The following is a 19,345-nucleotide window of genomic DNA, read 5'->3' on the forward strand; positions in this document are numbered from 1 at the left end:
ACTGGAAACATGTCACCTCAGGATGGGATGCAGAGATAAAATTTCTAGATGGCTGACATTTCTAATGGCTGCTTCTTGGAGAAGCTAGTCCTGGAATCCATTAGGGGAGAGGCAATTCTAGTCCTAAGTGCTGCACCTAAGAGATTAATATAGCTGAGCCGCTCAGTAATAGCTACCATATTGTAATTAATTTTAACATTCTTAACCGGGTGGGTGGGAGACCAAAGAAACCCATCACAGTATCATTTAACTTGAAAAGGGGGAACTACAGAAAATTGAGGAAGATAGTTAAATGGAAATTAAAAGGAACAGTCACAAGAGTGCAACTTTTTAAAAACCCCATAATAGAGACTCAAACAATATTCCCTAAATAAATAAATAAATTAAATAAAAACCACACACCACCAGTAAGAGGGCCAAGAAATTCTAACATGGCTAAACAGAGGAATAGAGACAGGTTCAAGACAAAAATACATCCTTTACAAATTGAAAGTCAAATGCTACTGAGGAAAATAAAAAGGAACATAAACTCTGGCATGTCTAGTATAAATAAAAGTATAACTAGCCAGGCCAAAAAAGAATTTGAAGAGCAACTAGCAAAAGGCACAAAAACTAACAGCAAAAAATTTAAGTACATGAGAAGCAAGAAGCTTGCCAAACGATCAGTAGGGCCACTGGACAGTCAAGGTGCTAAAGGAGTACTTAGGGAAGACCAGACAGTTGCAAAGAAGCTAAATGAATTCTTTACATCAGTCCTCACTGCAGAGGATGTGAGGGAGATTCTCACACTGGAGCCATTCTTTTTAGGTGATAAAAACCTGAGGAACTGTCCCAGAATGAGGTGTCAATTGAGGAGGTTTTAGAACAAATTAAACAGTAATAACAATAAGTCACCAGGACCAGATGGTATACACCGAAGAGTTCTGAAGGAACTCAAATATGAAATTGCAGAACTACAAACTGTGGTATGTAACCTATCGCTTAAATCTGCTGCTTTATGCAGTGCTTAATTTGTGCCAGGGCTTGCCAGGGCTCAGCTCTAGCACCTCTAGGGTTGGCAGTTCATAGCTCCGGCACCTCTGGGCTTGCCGCATCAGTTATTAAAGTAAAAGAAAATAATTGCTTGAGCCCCAGCACCTCTTTCATTACAAATTAAGCATTGGCTGTACGAGATAACTGGTGGATAGCTAATATGATGCTGATTTTAAAAAATGTCTCCAGAGGTGATCCTGGCCAGTAAGCCTAACTTCAATACCTGGCAAACGGATTGAAACTATAGTAAAGAACAGAATTATCAGACACATAGATAAGCATGATATGTTGGGGAAGTGTCCACATGGCTTTTGCAAAGGGAAATCATGCCTTACCACTCTATTAGAATTCTTTGAGGGCGTCAACAAATATGTGGATAACGGTGATCCAGGGGATATGGTGTTCTTGGACTCTCAGAAAGCCATTGACAAAATCCCTCACCAAAGGCTCATAAGCAAAATAGGAAGTCATGGAGTAAGAAGGAAAGTTCTGTCATGGATCAGTAACTGGTTAAAAGATAGGAAACAAAGGGTAGGAATAAATGGCCAGTTTTCACAGTGGACAGAGGTAAATAGTGGTGTCCCCCCAAAGATCTGTACTGGGACAAGTTCTACATATTTATAAATGATCTGGAAAAAGGTGTAAACAGTGAGGTGGCAAAGTTTGCAGATGATACATAATTACTCAGGATAGTTAAGTCCAAAGCTGCCTGCCAAGAGTTACAAAGGGATCTCTCAAAACTGGATGACTGGGCAACAAAATAGCAAATGAAATTCTGCATTAATAAATGCAAAATAATGTATGTTGGAAAACATCATCCCAATATACATACAAAATGATGGGGTCTAAATGAGCTGTTGCCACTCAAGAAAGAGATCTTGGAGTCATTGTGGATAGTTCTCTGAAAACAGCTGCTCAGTGTACAATGAAAATCAAAAATGGTAACAATATTAGGAACTATTAGGAAATGGATACATTATAAGACAGAAAATATCATAATGCCACTATATAAATCCATGGTACACCTGCACTTTGAATATCCCATGCAGTTCTGGTCGTCCCATCTCAAAAAGAGATATATTAGAATAAGTACAGAGAAGGGCAACAAAAATGATTTAAGAGTATGGAACAGCTTCCATCTGAGGAGAGATTAAAAATACTGGGACTGTTCATCTTAGAAAAGTCATGATTAAGGGGGATGTGAGAGAAGTCTATAAACTCATGAATGGTGTGCAGAAGTGAATAGGGAAGTGTTATTTACCCCCTTCATATAACACACAAATCAGGGGTCACCCAATGAAATTATTAGGCAGTAGGTTTAAAACAAACATAAAGAAGTACTTCTTCCCACAATGCAGTCAACCTGTGGAACTCTTTGTCAGAGGATGTTGTGAAGGCCAAGACTATAACAGGGTTCAAAAAAGAATTCGATAAGTTCATGGAGGATAGGTCCATCAATGGCTATTAGCCAAGATGGTCAGGGATGCAACCCCATGCTCTGGGTGTCCCTATGCTTTTGACTGCCAGAAGCTGAGATGGGACAATAGGATGGCTCACTCAATAAGTGCCCTGTTCTGTTCATTCCCTCTGAAGCAACTGGCACTGACCACTGTTGGGAGACAGGCTACTGGGATAGATGAACCATTGATCTGACCCAGTATTGCCATTATTATGGGGGGTTTTATTATTAAAGTTGGTAAAGCAAAATAAAAAGTAAATAAGCATAAGCAAAGATGGAGAATATCCTCCCATGAGATGGAAGATTTCCTTTATTTGGAACAAGGAAACACAAGAAAGATTTATTTTTCCTTTTAATTTTGTTTTGTATGCAGTTTCTAGCTATGTAGCAACTTGTATGGCCATCATCCCAGTGTCAGAGCACCTCAGAATCATTATCTTCACAAAACGTCTATGGAGTAGGAAGGTATTATCCCATTTTACAGGTGGGAAACTGAGGCCTGGGGTGACTTGCCAAAAATCATAGAGGATTCCTGAGCCAGGAGTCAAAGACAGGACTTCCGAGTCCCCAGTCCACCACCAAACCTACTAGGCCATCTAATTCATTACTCTCCTTAACATGTGAAATGTAATTTGCCTGTGTTCTGTATTGACAGAGCACTACTTGTTTCTTATGTTTAATATTTTTTTACAAAAATATCTAAATATTGTACTATATAAACATGCGCAGGGAACTCTAAACTAGTATTTATTCAGATAATAACTCTGAGTAATTTGTCCAGTTTCCACACTTTTGAGAGTAACTTATTAAGGCTGACACCGTGATTAATCCTGATTTTAAAATGGCCTGTCTCTCACTTAAAACCTTCCATACCAAACTGAATGGCTGCTTTACTTTTTCCTTACTTAATATCTTTGTCTTTTCTGGCAGATGACTTTTGATCCTTCGATCTTCTTCAATGTTTTACTGCCACCCATTATATTTCATGCTGGATATAGTTTAAAGAAGGTAAGTGCTTTCTCTTTTAAATTACAGAATGTGGGCTGGTCTGATGGCTACTTTGTAGTGCCACTGTTACATCGGTGGGGAGAAGAATCTAAGTAATTGTCAGTCTGAAATTCTTTTGCTTGGTAATTATTTAGGCCAATTAATATCAGAGAAGAGAATGAAAAATAACTATTTAAGACTTCAAACCCATGGGCCTGATTCTGCTCTCTGTTATGCTTGTGTAAGGCTCTGATCTTGCACTTCAACATGTAGGTGGATTGCTGTGCCCATGCAAGGTCCCTTTGAAGTCAGTGAGGCTCCACATGTGTGCAGCAGTCCTCTTGCCATGCAGAATTGGGACCTACATCTGTGTAAGGGAGGGGATTCATTGTAATATTTACAAAGGTCATTAAGAACTTGAGCTTTCATTATGACCACTAACTGTTTCATGCATGAATATGCAATTCCTACTTAATATGCAAAAACGGAAGATTAGTGACATATAGACACACTGACAGAACATGAGGGGGTCTTAGATCATATTTTCAAAAGCGTATTTGAAGCCTATGTTTTGTTTTGTTTTTTTCCAATCCTGAAGAACTACTATAGCGACAGCCAGAATGGCTTGAATGGGACTCCTAAACTTGGTGTTTGAACTTGAATTTAGGTTTCTAAGATGAACTCTGCTAAATTTGACATTGTATTTTTCATACTTTGTTTCCCCAGAGACATTTTTTTCGTAATTTAGGATCAATTTTAACATATGCCTTTTTGGGAACTGCCATCTCTTGCATTGTTATAGGGTAAGTGAAATTCACATCCTATTATTCTTGTTCAAGTTTAATATTAGTCGATTTTCCTGATAAAAGGGCACATGATTTACTTCACTGGTGTTAGGCTAACATGAAGGCACTTTCCTACACTATCTATTCATGACTTTCTTAAACAATGAAGTTCTATCTTTAGGTGAGGTTGAGATGGAAAATTCAAGATGCAGTCATGGTATAGGCCCAACCTTTTCCATGAGACACTCAGTATCTTGCACACTTGGGCCCCAATTTGTGATCATTATATAGGCACAGGCTGCCTTTTATAGTCAGGTAGCATTAACATTTTATCTGTCCTGCAAGAAGGGAGCATTCTTCTTGGAGGAACACACTGTTCTTTAATGGCATTCCCTTTACAGGACAAGAAATCTCCAGAAAGACAGGAGGAATTTTAAGGTTCTTGAACTGTTTCTGAACCAAGGTTTCTGCAATGAGCTCTGCACCTGCACAGAGCCCTGCTGAAGCTAATGGAGCTTCTTACAGGGGTCTGCCCATGCAGAGCTCATTTCAGAGTTGAGACCTAAGACTTCATTAGCCATCTGTCTGGGATTGTGTGGAGTTGAAGGAGGGGAGCTTATTTTACAGGTTACAAGTTTGGGAATTTACTGATGGTTCAACTTTCAGGTTAGCAGCTCATTGAACCTGTAGGTTACCTGAGATCCTGGTCTGTGTAACTCTGAAATGAGCCATTTAAGTTATTCAGCATGGTGCGCAAAGATTTATGGTAGTGCTTCAATTTTATGCACGTGCTTTAATTTAGAAGTAATCAGACTTCTGAACCTAGGCAGAGTGCTTTCAAATTATGAAAGCAATTAACTCTTCTTGCTTTTTTATAACAGATCTTAAGTAAATTTAGATGGGTGGAGTCAAAATATATGTTCCTTTTCAACATCATCATAAGACAGAACTTTCACATTTAATGTCAATTCAGTATTACGAAAACATCAGTGCCTGATGGATTAGTCTGTAATTCAAAATTTAATACTTGTTAAAACTATTCTTTCAATGGAAGCAAGACAAAAATGGGTATCTTGACATCAGAGTTAACTTTCTTTTCATCTTAGTAAGATTTGAAGTAGCCAACAGCACACACAGCTTGCATGTATTATAACAAACCCATCATCATGTAGGATTTTTTGGTTTTTATTATACTGCATTCTATGGTCACTCAGAATTTCACTGACAGTGGAGAGAAATGTAACCATCCTGCTCCAAAAGCACAGGTCCCTGCCACATGAGCTGAAGAAGAGTCTGGGTTAGCCATTAGCTGTGCATCTCCTGTCACAATTGAGAGGTTCTGATTCCCTCTGGTAGAGGGCAGAGATACACAAGCACACCGGGCAGTTTCTTACAGTGTAAACAGTTAGCCAAATGCTTAGCTGGTATAAATTGGCTTCAATGGAGCTATGCCAGTTTATCCCAGCTAAGAATCTGGCCCAAAGGATCTAGGTTAATGGATAGTTCCCCATGTGGGTGCATGTAATATACATATATATACACAAAAGGTTGAATAATTTTTAAGATCAGTGCTACAGTGTATGCAAGTAACAGCAGCTGTATATCTGGAACCTGGAGAACTTAAGTGTGGAAGCTTGTTAAAACAGCATGCTAGGGATAAGAACTTTTGAGTCTTATATGTGAAAATGTCATTTATGTGGCACCAGGACTAACGGATAAATCGCCAAAGGTCTGGACTTCCATTTAGATGCTTATCTGAATTATTTCCACTTTCAGGGTTTCCTCCACCTTGTTACTACTGCAGCTGGTTGAATAATATTCACCAAATAATATTCACAATTTTTTGCCAGATAATGCTGTGTTTTATTTTTTTATATCAATTATTTGATGAATATTTAGAAAATGACTATGTCAAGTTGTGGTTAACCCCCTCCCTTCCTGCGACAGTCTCCTCATTTCCTCCCCCCGGAGTCTTGTTGAAGGGTCCAGCAGTTCTGCCAACCTCTCTGGGCCTGGATACCTCTCCTTTTGAATGCCTTCCCAACTCCCACTCATCCCCCACATCAACTTGTCACTCTAGCTCTCCTTACCCAACACCACTTTCTCTAACTAGACTGACATCCTCATACAGGTGCTGACAGCTCTATCTATCCTCTCCTGCTGTACCAGCTCTGCTCAGCTGCCCCAACTGGATTCAGTAGAGCTGTGCCTGTGTACACCACTGGATGTGAATTTGGCCCCTGCTCTATATAATTCCACAGTAAGGGTGTGAAATGGGGGTGGAGTATTGGGTGAGCAGGGGTCGAGTCCTAGAACATGCATTTTTTGGACCAGAGTGATGACCAAGCAATTTCCTGATGTGACAAGAGATTGCCATGCAACCACACTAATAATCCCATTGCAAGGCCAATGGGCCTGACTGCCTGGTCTTGTGACACCTTCTTGCCTCTTCTCTTGAGCACTTGGTTTTAATTGCTTGTCTTTGTCTGCAAAACACAGAGGCAATGGTAATGTATCAAGAGAAAATATTCAGAGCTGACATTATCTGTGTCTTTGCCAACAAAGGCTATTATTTTTATTATTATTATCCAGATTATCCCTTGTGGGAGGGGGTCTACATGACTAACTCCTTGCTGAGATTCCCCCTGGTCATCCCGTAGTAGGGGCAGGCTTTGCCACCCCCTCATGGAAAAGGTCACAGACCCCCGGGATCCACAGGAGGTAAGGCACAGCTGCACAGAATCCCTGTGCCTCTGCACAATGTTTGACCCGTGGCAAGGCCCCCTAGATCACTGAAACCACAGCTCCATTGGAACCACGGTAGAAGGAACTGCTCCTACCTCCCCCAGGCTGCAGCTGCCCCAGGAGCACCCAAGAGAGGCTACACAGAAAGTTAATTCATTTGCCTAATTCTGCAGAGGGATGATGTGCATGGCCTCTCAGCTCTACATCCATCCCATCCAGTCTGTCCCTCTACCCTGTCAAAATCCTTCCCTGCAGATCAGAGGCTTCCTGAGGGCCTGGAGGGTAGAGAAGATGCCCATTTCTTTCACACAGAAAAGAGAGTTCCAAGTATAGCGTACCTGTGTGCAGATCTCTATGGCCTGACCTGATTTCCTGATGTTATCACTCCTGTCTCTTTAGAGACAATGATGTGGGTAAGGAGAGGTTGATAGAAGAGGGGTGGGGGGTGCACGCAACAGAGTGCCAGACCTCTTTGTTCCTGCCATAGAATTCTCCAAAGTTTGACTGGGGGCTGGTGCTCGCAAAGTCAGGGGAAGTTATATGTACATGTAACTTTTCATAGTATTTTGTCCTGGTTTCTAATGCAACCACTCACCACCCCTGGACTTCATAAGTCTACCTGGGTCATGCAGTGATAAAAGCACATAACAATGCGTCTTTTTTACTCTACCTTAGAGGTAACGCTTACCAAGTTTGTTCTATAACACTGTGTAAATTATAGGCTGTTACAGCTAGCTCAGTGACTGGACGGTGGCTCATTTTAAGAGAAGCAATAGATAACTGTGGGGGTGGGAATAATTATGTGTATTTTTATGATCTTTTAATGCAGCTTAATAACTTAATACAACTTTGAAAACCCAATGAAATGGATCCTTCTAGTAGAAGATGAACTTGATTAGTTTTTCAAGGTTTTAGAATACCCTTCTAAGCACTGTAAAGGCAAAAAAAAAAAAATACTCTCAAGGGTGTTCAAGATGCTCCCTGGCCATTCTCAGCCAGTTTTATTTGTAATTTCATAAGTTGGCCAAGCACAATGGTGTGTCAGAAAGAAATCATGTCATGTTCCCCATATCCTTCTGTTTCTAGACATCAGCGTTCTTAGATCTGTGCTGATCTGCACGTGTGGCTTCAATGTATGTTGTCATTACATGTACAGTATCAAGTGAACATGATTATAGTAGAAGGGACAGCACATTCTAGTGATTACATCAAAGAACTGAGTGTCTAGGTGTTCTGGCTTCTCTTCTCAGCTCTGCCATTGATTTCCCATGTGATACTGGGCAAGTCATTTAACCAACTTGTGCTTCATTTTCCCCTTTTGTAAAAAGGGAATAGCAATATTTACTAGATGCTTGTGTCACAGCTTTAAGTTCCTCTAATCGAAGACCATGTTCTATCTTAATGTTTGTTAATATGCTGTGTGGTGTAGTATAGCAGTGTACAAAACCTAGGTAGGGGTATATGATTACCCCCTTCACATGGTGATCTGATGAGCAAAACTGCTGGCAACCTGAAGCCTGGGAGTTTCTCCAAGAGATACCTGCATAATTTAGTGATGGAGGCCATTTAATTACCCAGATGGATAGAAGCAAAACTCTTTGAAAACCGTTGAGCGTCTCAAGGCTTCCATACAAAGAGGAAAGAATCCTGCTTCTCCACCACTACATCTATATCCCCACCGGGACAGCAGCATGCCACCGGAGCAGTGTGCAGCTGGCTGGGTGGAAGAGCTGAGGGAACAACTGCTCTGCCATGTTGTCCTTTTGGCAGCATGATTTATAAGTTCACACCTGTGTCTTTAACACCAGGGAAGGGGTATGGCAATGAGAAGTGGGGTTTGTTAGGAAGCTAAACAATGGAAGCATAGAAATAGAGATAGCCATGCTATTAGTCACACAGCAGGCCTAAGGGAGTGCATATGGGCAAGATTCATGGGAAAGAGCCCTGTTTTTTCTTAGGTTGTTGGTTTTCCATGAGAAATGGCACCCCACGCCTTGGCTATTCCACTCTCCTGTTGGTCTTGCTCCAGCAGGAAATGAAGTGCATAGGAAGTTCTAGGATATATGGTTCTCTGGAAGCGAGCCCTCCCTTTTAATGAGAAGGACATGGGCCCTTGATACAGAGCTGTAAAGATACAAATTCTTCCCAAGTTTCATGAAACAACATAATCACAGTTAAGCTTGGGGGGCGTGTAATTGGAGTTGTCTTCTCAAAGACTCTATCAGATGGGGGTAGTTTCTATTTTTCAATTTTTAAGACAACAATTAAAATAAGTGCCACTTTTAATGTTTTCTCCTGTGATTTCCCAGGCAGCATGTCCTAAGGAGAATATTTTCTGCCTTGGTATTTCAGGATGCTTTGCCAGTCAATCCAGTGAGCCTTGCATCCTTTTCCACAGTCAGACTGATGTTGTATAGGTTTATGAGAAAGCAATATAAGTCCTCTAAACTTTGAAATAAATAACTGAAATGTGAGTCTCTAGACTGAGCGACTATTTTTTAATACAAAAAGAGATTTATTGTTGTCATTTTTAATGCTGAAAAAGCCCGTAGGCCAGAGCTTTGCTGAAATGCAGTAATCTAAGTGCTTGTAAACCCTTTCCCCAGCATTGTCAGGTGTGAGGATCCACTTCTTGAGTCTTGCTTCGCATTTGGGATTTGACTCCACTACACTCTGAGAGGTGCCCCAACAATACAGTGATGGCAGGTGGCCCTCTAATTACCTACCTGGGTAGAAATGAAACTTTTTGAAATCATGGTTTCTATCTGAAACTGTAACTCTGCCCAGGCTGGCTCAAAAATGGGAGCAGCATCTGAGGTTTATAATCCATATGGACAGTCGGTATGTCTGCACTGTGCACCCACTTGGAGAAAGAAACGAAAAAGAAAGAGGAAAGGAAAGAGAATTAAAAACTTGGTAGAAAGAAGAGAGACAGTAAACCCCAAAAGGAGGAGCTTCACTCCAGAGAGAAGAGATGGGGGTAGGGGAGAATTAGTTGTTGTAATAAAGGCCAGGAAGTAGACGGCAAAAAAGACTGAAAATAAAGTAGTTCCTTATTGCAGAATATTAGCCATGTATTTAAAGTGTGTGTGTGTGCGTTAGCACACAAGGCAAGTATCTATGTCTGTATATCTTTGCTGCAGCCTCCCCCTCTAATTCGGGTTGTTGGGCTTACTATAGGGTGGCTGGGTGGTATTTAGTGCCCTAAGATACACAGGAGGTCAGACTAGATGATATGGAGATATCTTCTGGCCTTAAACTCTACGACTGTGAATTTGCGCCATGCTCTCTGTCCTACTGACTTATAGAGCAGCTCACTGTAAACAACCCAATGCCTGCCCTGATAGGTGTTATGGTTGTTAGCCTGTGCAGCTTGTTACAATCAGTCACCTTAAAAAAGCAAGACAGTTGGTGCAGATCTGAAGTAAAGAAGTGGGAAACCTCATCTATATCACAGAAGCCTTTGGTGAGCTGCCAAGAGTGACCTGACAGGAGTAGCTATGATGGTACTTGTCATCTCTGTTGTAAATCACTGCTTTAGCAAGACAGGGTGAGTCTTCTGGGGCTGGACAGAGGAACAGCGTGGCACTTGGATGGGAAAGCCATAATCCGGTGCCCCCAGTTGTGGGAGTGGGAGACAGTGAACCACGAGCTCTTATTGTGAGCGGTGAGTACTGCTCGGGCATCATTGCTTTAAACCAAATACTGTGCTAAAGTATGCCAGGCCATGCTTGTCACTCACAGACATACCATATATGAAACTACAAAACTTCCCCCTCTGGCCAATTCCTCCCCTTTGCACCTGAGTAAGTCTGAGTAGTGAAGCTTATTGCAGAGAGATCAGTAGAAAGGTGAAGAAATCCTCCCCCAAAGCCGTGAAGCCTCAGCAAAACTGCTACTGCACCTCCATGTCAAGAGATGGCAGCTGAGTCTGCACAGTGGCAAATCCACTGGCCCTGACTCTGTTCCTCCTGAGGTCAAGCCCCAGCCCTTCTGCATGAGGATGCAGGAGAAATCCTGAGTGTGCAGGATCCCATCCATCATGAGTTCAATCACATTGCTTCTGCTCCATGGGGGACCCTACAATCACACAGACGCCAGGGCAGTATTTTGGTTTCATTGAATTTTTGGTGGGGTTAGTTGCTTTTAAATAAAGGTCCCTATCACTAACTGCTGCCTGGCTGGCGTTGTGTTCTCTGGCACTTTATTTTTAAGATAGCTCTGCCAGTCTGATGGGAAGCATCTTTCAGAATCAATGCCTGTGGTAGGTATTTTCAATTTTCTTGAAGCTGGATGAGAGCTCAACTAATTGTAGAAGTTCTGATACCTTGCTATGTGCCTATTCGAGCGAAAGGCCAGAGCGAGTGGCAGGGGGAGCAGGAAGACTTGGGTTATTTTTTCTTAAAAACACCGTCATTCTCCAGATCAGCATCCTCAGTCCAGGCCGAGGCCAAGTTGTCAACACATGAGAACTCTGATTATTTTCTTAAACTTGGCTTTATCAGAGATTTTTGATTTGGTTTCACTTGGGTTATCTTGGATTGCAACACCAATAACACATTTCATATATTCAGAATGCAGTACATTTTGCATTCACTTACTCATATTTTTCCAGCTTGTCTATTAGCCTTGGCAAGGAGATATCGTTTTCCTGGAATCCAGAGCTGTGTGAAATATGCCACTCAAACAGCAAAAGTATTTGTTGGAAGGCCAAATTCAAGTGTGACCTGCCTTCGTGACTGCAGTGAGTTCTGCCTAAGTAAAGAGTAAAATTGAGTAAAAGAGTAAAAAAAAGAGTAAAATCAGGATTTGTCTCAGAGTACGAATGACTGTGTTGAAGACAAATCATGGAATATAAACAGCACATGTGGTCAATGTTATAAGGATTTATTCCAAGGTCAACATCATTTCCTGGCTCATAGTGGTACTTTAATTCTGTTATGTTTTGAGCTAAGAGCATAGCATTTTGTAATACAAAAATATAGGTTTCCCTTCTTGTTGCTCTCACCTTTAACCTTAATTCCCTCAGCCATTTTTGCAATGTGTGAAGATTACTCAGAAGATTTATTGGTTTCAAATTGGTGACAAAAATATCTGAAACCTGAGTTTACTAGTTGGACATTAACTTGTCTTCCCCCTTTTCCCTTGCTTTCAGTTCCTTTTTACTGTATAAGTACTATTCAGCTGCTTGAATCTGACAATCTTGTAATAAAATTCCTCTCCTATGGTAATCGGTTAAAAACTGTTTCAGGCCTGTTTTAGAATCCTTAATTTTATCTTCTCTTCAAGTGATTTGTTGTTATCCTGTATAAAATTCACTTAATCCAAAGATTAAACCCATGGATCATCATTTAGAAACAGTTTGCATCTGGTTTCCAACCCAAATCCTACTTCCTTCTCCTCCCATCCCCCCACAAATGCTTTGAAACATGGAAGTCATTTTCATCCTGATGAGCATGTGCAACTTCCAATGGGAATTTTCCGTGTGCATAAAGGGAAGGGTACTCTATACTCTGTAGCAGGAATTGACAACCTTTGGCATGCGACCTGTCAGGGAAATCCACTAGCAGGCCGGGATGGTTTGTTTACCTGCAGCGTCCGCAGGTTCAGCCAATCGCAGCTCCCACTGGCTGCAGTTCGCTTTCCAGGCCAATGGGGGCTGCGGGAAGCGGCAGCCAGCACATCCCTCAGTCCACGCCCTATTGATAGTTTCTGTTAGCTACAGTAATCTAACCGTTAGCTGCCACAGCTTTAAATCCTAGTCAAGATAAAACCTATGAGGTCACTATTAAGTGTTACAATAGAGAATGCATGAGATGAAGCTGGCATACATATTGTTTTTCTGTATCTATTGGAGGTGGAAGTGGTGAATGCTTTATGGAGTGTTGGGGTGTGCTGTCAACGTCCTTGCAGGCAAAGTGAAAGTAGCAAGAAATGCTGGGGACTTTTCTCTTGACTTCTCATTTTCATGGTTCCAAGGGTTTGTGTGAGTGGGGTATATCGGGATATGAACATAACTGTCCAATCAAACAAGGGTGGGTTTGTACTACTGAAAATATAGACTTCCAAACTGCTGCTTTTAACTCTCTTTTTTGGGATAACAGGCATATTATTTCCATTGATGTGCAGCTTAACTAGGCTGTGTTCAATGAATTTTTAGTTGGAAATGCTCTATCTAGCAGAAAGAGCAGTGAGATCTCCCTGCAGATTTTTTCCTTTTTATTTGTCAACCTTTTTTTCTCCCTGAAAATGAAGCTGACTTCATTGTCCTTCTGCTCAACAGTAAAAAGAACAGGAGTACTTGTGGCACCTTAGAGACTAACAAATTTATTAGAGCATAAGCTTTCGTGGGCTACAGCCCACTTCATCGGATACATAGAATGGAACATATAGTAAGAAGATGTGTGTGTGTATATATATGTGTATATATGTGTGTATATATATATGTATATATATATACACACACATACAGAGAAGGTGGAAGTTGCCATACAAACTGTAAAAGGCTAATTAATTAAGATGAGCTATTATCAGCAGGAGAAAAAACTTTTGTAGTGATAATGAAGATGACCCATTTAGACAGTTGACAAGAAGGTGGCCATCTTGGTGATCACTACGAAAGTTTTTTTTCTCCTGCTGATAATAGCTCATCTTAATTAATTAGCCTCTTACAGTTTGTATGGAAACTTCCACCTTCTCTGTATGTGTATATATATATTTTCTTACTATATGTTCCATTCTATGCATCCGATGAAGTGGGCTGTAGCCCACGAAAGCTTATGCTCTAATAAATTTGTTAGTCTCTAAGGTGCCACAAGTACTCCCGTTCCTTTTGTGGATACAGACTAACACGGCAGCTACTCTGAAACCTGTTCAACAATAGTTAAGCTGTTCTGGCCCCATCGTAACATGAGACAGAACTTGCTGATGATATTGACACATTCTCAAAAGACTGTCTGCTTCCATTTCTCATTAAGCATTCAGCCCACGCTGGAGGAGTTCAACGTGCAATAGCGGTTTACACTTACTATGCACTGCAAGACTCCCGGGATTTGATTTTTTTTTTCTACCTAGACTTCTTCATAGATATTTAGACAGTTTGGCAAATGTCAGGTGGGTGTTTACTTTTGCACTTAGGTTCTGGGGTTATTTTATATTCCTTTCAGACTCAAGATCCATGGAATTGTACAAATGGTACATACTGAGCTGAAACAATGTTGAGTTTATAATCTAACTTTATTCTTAGGTTACGGATAGGCTGTAATATGACTTGGAAACCAAACATTTGTTGCTATGTTCTTCAGAAAACCAAAACCAAATGTTGTTTGGCTTGAATCTACTCATGCTATACAATCAGGGCTATGTGATTCTTTTGCGTATTGGAAACTGTTTCTCGCAGGGAATGATGGGGCCATATTAAGGGTAACAGGAAAACCTTTAGAGCTCTCTACTTTCTAAGTTAGGGAAATACATTATTCAAGTAGCATCTAACTGCTGCATCATGTAGCTCCTGATCATTTCTGTATTTTAGTTTAGAGCTACCTCAGAGAAGTTAATCAACATCTCATTCCTCATTAAAAGAATCTATTTTTTCCAGCACTTGCATCAGCAAGAGATCTAAGGAAGATAACAGAACCTGCTCTTCCTGTGCATGCTGCCCACAAATAAAGCTGTGTGCTGTCTCCACTCTTTCACAGCCCATGCACACAGCTTTGTGGTAGGCACAGAAATTGTGGGGGCTTATTAAGTATCTTGATGCTGCAGAGATTAATTGGAGGAGAAAGAAGGGGGAGGAATTCCCTAGAGCTGGACTAAAAAAAAAGTTACAAGTAATTATCTCGTAAACTCAATGAAGATGTTAGAGTTTAATGATTACTTATAATCTTCTGAAGCCCCCTATACGACCCATATGAATGTCTGGAAAGAAGGGAACATGAAGGAGATCTTCACTTTATGATGTAAACCATGTATGTGAATACTACATGTGTACGGTACTCTTTGTATTGTTCACTGCCTTCCTGGTTCAGCTTGGACTGACATCTGAATGTACGGACTTTCATTTGGTTATGGACCAGCATAGTACAATGTTGTCTGCTCTGAGCTATGCCAGATAATCAGGAAGAGTTTTAGATTAGAAAAAAACCCAAACAGTCCTATCCTCTGTCCAAGGGAGGCAACCTGTACTCATCACCAGCATGTGAATGGCTGATGCATTTGTTGGTAAACATATAGTTTACTGCTCCCAGAGTGTGGGCCTGATTCTCCTCTTGGTGCAATATTGAGTAACTCTGTTACAGTCAAGTTAATTATATCCATGCAACGGAGAGGAAAAACTCCATTGATTACAAGGGAACTATTCTTGATTAACTGTAATGTACAAGTATAAATATGGCAAACACAAAACAGATTGATCAAATATGAGGTTAGAGAAGCTGGAGCATATACGCTTAGGGATGGTAGGGTCTAGGAATTTGCTTTGGGTCCATCTCTAATTATAGATTTATTGTGGTAAGCTTTTACTATGGAAGGCAGACAAATAGCTAATTTTTATGAATGTTCTGAATTTATGGATAAGAAGATGTGCTAAATTAAGGTACTGATATAAAAAATGCTTTCCAGACCATTAACACCCACACAAACCTGAAAGCATTTCCAGGATTATTTCAATGCAGTCAAGTCTGTCTGTTGATGCAAGTTCTGTGGTTAGACTAGAATTTGAGACCGTTTCAATTTACAGCTGACACTGTTCCTTGAGGCAGAGTTGAAGCATGCAAAAATACTGTTTCAGTTGTCATAAACAGATGTGGAAAACAGCAGGATGACATTATTTGCATCTCACAGAGAAACCCTTAAGCATATAAAGGATAGTGAAATAACTGCATTACAGTGGATATTAAAAGGCGAAAAACAACCACCACTTGGGAAATGAGAGCCCAGCACAGTGTGGACAGAATGAAATCTGACTTGGTTCTGGACATGGTACATCATCTCTGTATTTAACCAGTGACTTCTTTTATTGTGCCCTCTGCTGCCAAAATGTGTGAATGACCGCACTGACTGGAAAATAGTAGCAAACAGTTTGCCCCTTCCGCAGAGAAACCCCACAAGGGGACCTGAATAAGGAAGAGGAAACTTCCATGAGGTTCCTCTTTTTTGCAGAGTTTCTTCCCTCTGGGCATTAGGGTTTGTCCTTACACTAGCCCCCAAACACCAGGCAGCATGGCTCCTTGGAGATCAGCCAGAGAACTTCCTGTACCTCTATGCTAATTCTGCAGCCCCAGCCAAACCTACCATTCATCAGGTTCCCTGACAGCTGAGCTCCCAAAGAACCATGCAGCCAGGCTTCTCCAGCTGCAACTCCCTTTGGGATCTCCCCACCGGCAAGATGGGGCTCATGGAGAGACATACCATCTGGGGCTATGTTATTTTTGCAGGAATAACCTCCGCAGGGCTAGTGGAGTGGATGATGTGCAGTCAGTCTGACCCTGCACCCTGTCTGCACAGTCCTCTCAGGAATGACCCCAGACCCAAAGGGAGGCGTTCGGCGAATCCAGGAGGAAGGGGGGATATGCTGCCTATGAGGTAGCTGTTCTCCCTCACAGGATGGGAGATCTGTGAATAGGTCAGGGGTATAGTTAGGCTCACACTATGTACTGGATCATCCATTCCAGATATCATAAGTTTACTTTTGGAGAGCAAACCACGGCATCCAGCATACACACTTCTTGCTCCTAGATAGAGATAGGCAGTGGGAGGAATGAAGTGACCCCTTTCACGAATGCAGGAGTTTGTCTATCAGTTTGTGAAGTGCTCTGGGCTGCTTCAGGATGAAAGGCTTGATAGAAACTTAAAGCAGACTAGACAATTCCTATCGTAGTCTGGCAGCCTGGACAATCAAAAATAACTCACTCACTGCCAGCCTGACAAACGGCTGACCTACATTTACAAATGCACAGGCTCATCAATGCATCTGACCTACAGCTGAACATGAGAGCTGGCCTTCTGCCTGTGTTTCCTTGTAAACACCCCCTCAAAGCCAAGCAATGGATGGTTTGCCTGCCCATCCCTTCTTGTTTTGGTTCTGCCCACCAACTTGACACCATGCTGTACTTCCCCTTCTGCTGAAGTGCACTCTGAAGCACAGTTGGACTCATGGGGAGGGTGTTCGCAGGGAAGCTAATGCCAGTTTTCATTTCAGCCTCGGGGTGAATGCCCTAGTCACCCAGTGCAGCCAGACTATCTACGTGCAGGTCAGTCAGATCAGCAGGTTGTCCACCAAGGAAGGGAAATGACATTTAAAAACAATAGAAAGGAGACTTCCTTCTGCTCCAGTATCAGTTGTTTTCAAGTTTTTAGAAGCACCATGGAGCCCTGCCAGAATATGTACTTAGTTGACTTTACTCTCCTTTTAGTACATGCTATCTGAGCAGGAACTCATCACATGACACAATTTGTAGCCCTATCTGGTGAGAGATCATGCACCAGAATATGAAATCACTCATTTCACTTTTACCACACCAGTGCTTCAAGCGGAGAAAGCAGTAGCACTCCCCTGGAGCATGTCCTTCCCCCCCACTTTCCCACTTCTTTCTTCTTGTTTTGTACTCCTCCCATTTTTTCTTTTATTCTATTTTTGCTTTTAAATGATGATTTCTCCCTAGCCATTGCTCATGCCCCCTTACCCTCCCTTATTTTTTACCCCCTGTCTTTTTCCCAGTCTCCCTGCTTTAAAGGGCTCACAGAGAGGAAATGACTAGATCAGATTTCGTCTGCATCAAAAACTTTCCGCATGAGACTGGGTGCCTTAGATCCTGGTCCCTCTCACAGCCAGCTGCAAACCTGATGCAGTGGAAATCACTCCCCCAAAACCATTGATTGTGCCTTGTCTGACCTTGGGCCTCCCCACACTGCTTAGCTCCTCTGTGGAGCTGAGCAGTAAACAAGCTAGACCAAAGTGGCAGGACTTAGTGCTAAACCACTTCAGCCTCTGCCCCCATTATTGGGCTCTTCCCCTAGTAGGACTGTGTGTGTTTCTGTCGCAGCTGCTCCTCTATCACATTGAGTCTGTGCACTGTGAGGAAGTGGAGTGTTACTAGTAGAAACTTTTCTCTATGAAAAGGACAATGACAAGTAGCTAAAAATCAGCTATGAGAATGTAGGTCCACATACAATATTTTTGATTTAGACCGTGCAAAATGAAAAAAATTGTATTTCTACAAAAAGATATGGGGGATGATGATGTTTTAGCCAAATTTGGCCAAAGAAGGCACATTAAAAATGTTTTCCTCCCCTGCTGAGAGGTACTATTGGTGGTGACTTATTTGAAGGCTTTCTTTGCAGGAGAGTAAGGATTATTCACGGTCTATTTCACCTATCCAGAAGTTAAATCCTAGAGTGAGTCCGCATATAAGCACATCAAGTTTAGTAATCTTCTCTGTAGAACAATCTTCCTGATTTCTCTGATTCTTGGTTTTTGATTGCAGAAGTTTCTGATACTGATCATGCACAAAGTGAACATTTGTCCTCTGGAAAGTTCTTCAGGATGCTTCAGAGATAATGATCTTACTTTCAGTAACTGAGACTCAGGGACTCCATTATTTTTCCAGAGTTCACCTTGTTTTCAAGAATAGGCAGAGAGCCTTGGAGAGTAGGAAAATAAACAGACGGCAACATAAGTAAATAATATGTGGGATCATTTCACAGAGGTCAAAGTATTTATATGACTAAGGATTTTATGATGCAGCATAAGGAGACATTTTGCAGCTTTTCTACAGGGTTAAAAGGCCCCTTACATTGTGAAGGAAACCATTCCCACACTGTATTTCCAGAAAGAGGAGTGAGATGGGGCCAGAGGTTGGGGGGAGGTCAGTTCCCACCCCCCATGAGAGGGATACAACAAACCTCTAATACTTTGATATTAATAGTTAATAAGGAAATAAAAACCAACACTTATGACACCCTGGGCTCTCCTGAAGTTTCATCTCCAGTCTGTGTTCTGATCAGTCTGCTGTTCCTTCTCTTCCTCCTGGTCCCATCTTTGGCTAAGAAAGGGCTTTCCAGGAACAGCCAAAGCCCTTTACTGTATGAAGAATCTGCATTTGTAGTGGGCTCCTGCAATCCGCTTGGAGCCTGAATGTCATGAGTAAGACTGGGAAAAGTTTTATTCAAAGGAGCTTTTTGGGCTGCCCCATCAGACGTTGCTCTGTCCTCTTTCAATTCAAAGTCGTGCCACTTGGTTTGAACAGCTGTTCTCTAATGTGTTCATTAAATTAACAGCAATACCTGAATCAGAAAGGCAATCCTCGTAATTTTTCCCTGTTGAATGATCCCTAGTATA

At 41.5% G+C, this 19,345-nt stretch overlaps 1 protein-coding gene across 1 annotated transcript in view; it reads left to right on the forward strand.

Moving 5' to 3' along the window:
- Positions 1 to 19,345, forward strand: part of SLC9A9 (solute carrier family 9 member A9) — a 310,159-nt gene that overhangs the window by 23,615 nt on the left and 267,199 nt on the right. The window contains exons 3-4 of the mRNA XM_037908590.2: positions 3,422 to 3,499; positions 4,205 to 4,281. Of these exons, the coding sequence (XP_037764518.1) occupies positions 3,422 to 3,499; positions 4,205 to 4,281 (155 nt within the window). The remainder of the gene's footprint in view (positions 1 to 3,421; positions 3,500 to 4,204; positions 4,282 to 19,345) is intronic.

This window comes from Chelonia mydas, chromosome 9 (assembly GCF_015237465.2).
Source record: "Chelonia mydas isolate rCheMyd1 chromosome 9, rCheMyd1.pri.v2, whole genome shotgun sequence".
Taxonomy (NCBI): domain Eukaryota; kingdom Metazoa; phylum Chordata; order Testudines; family Cheloniidae; genus Chelonia; species Chelonia mydas.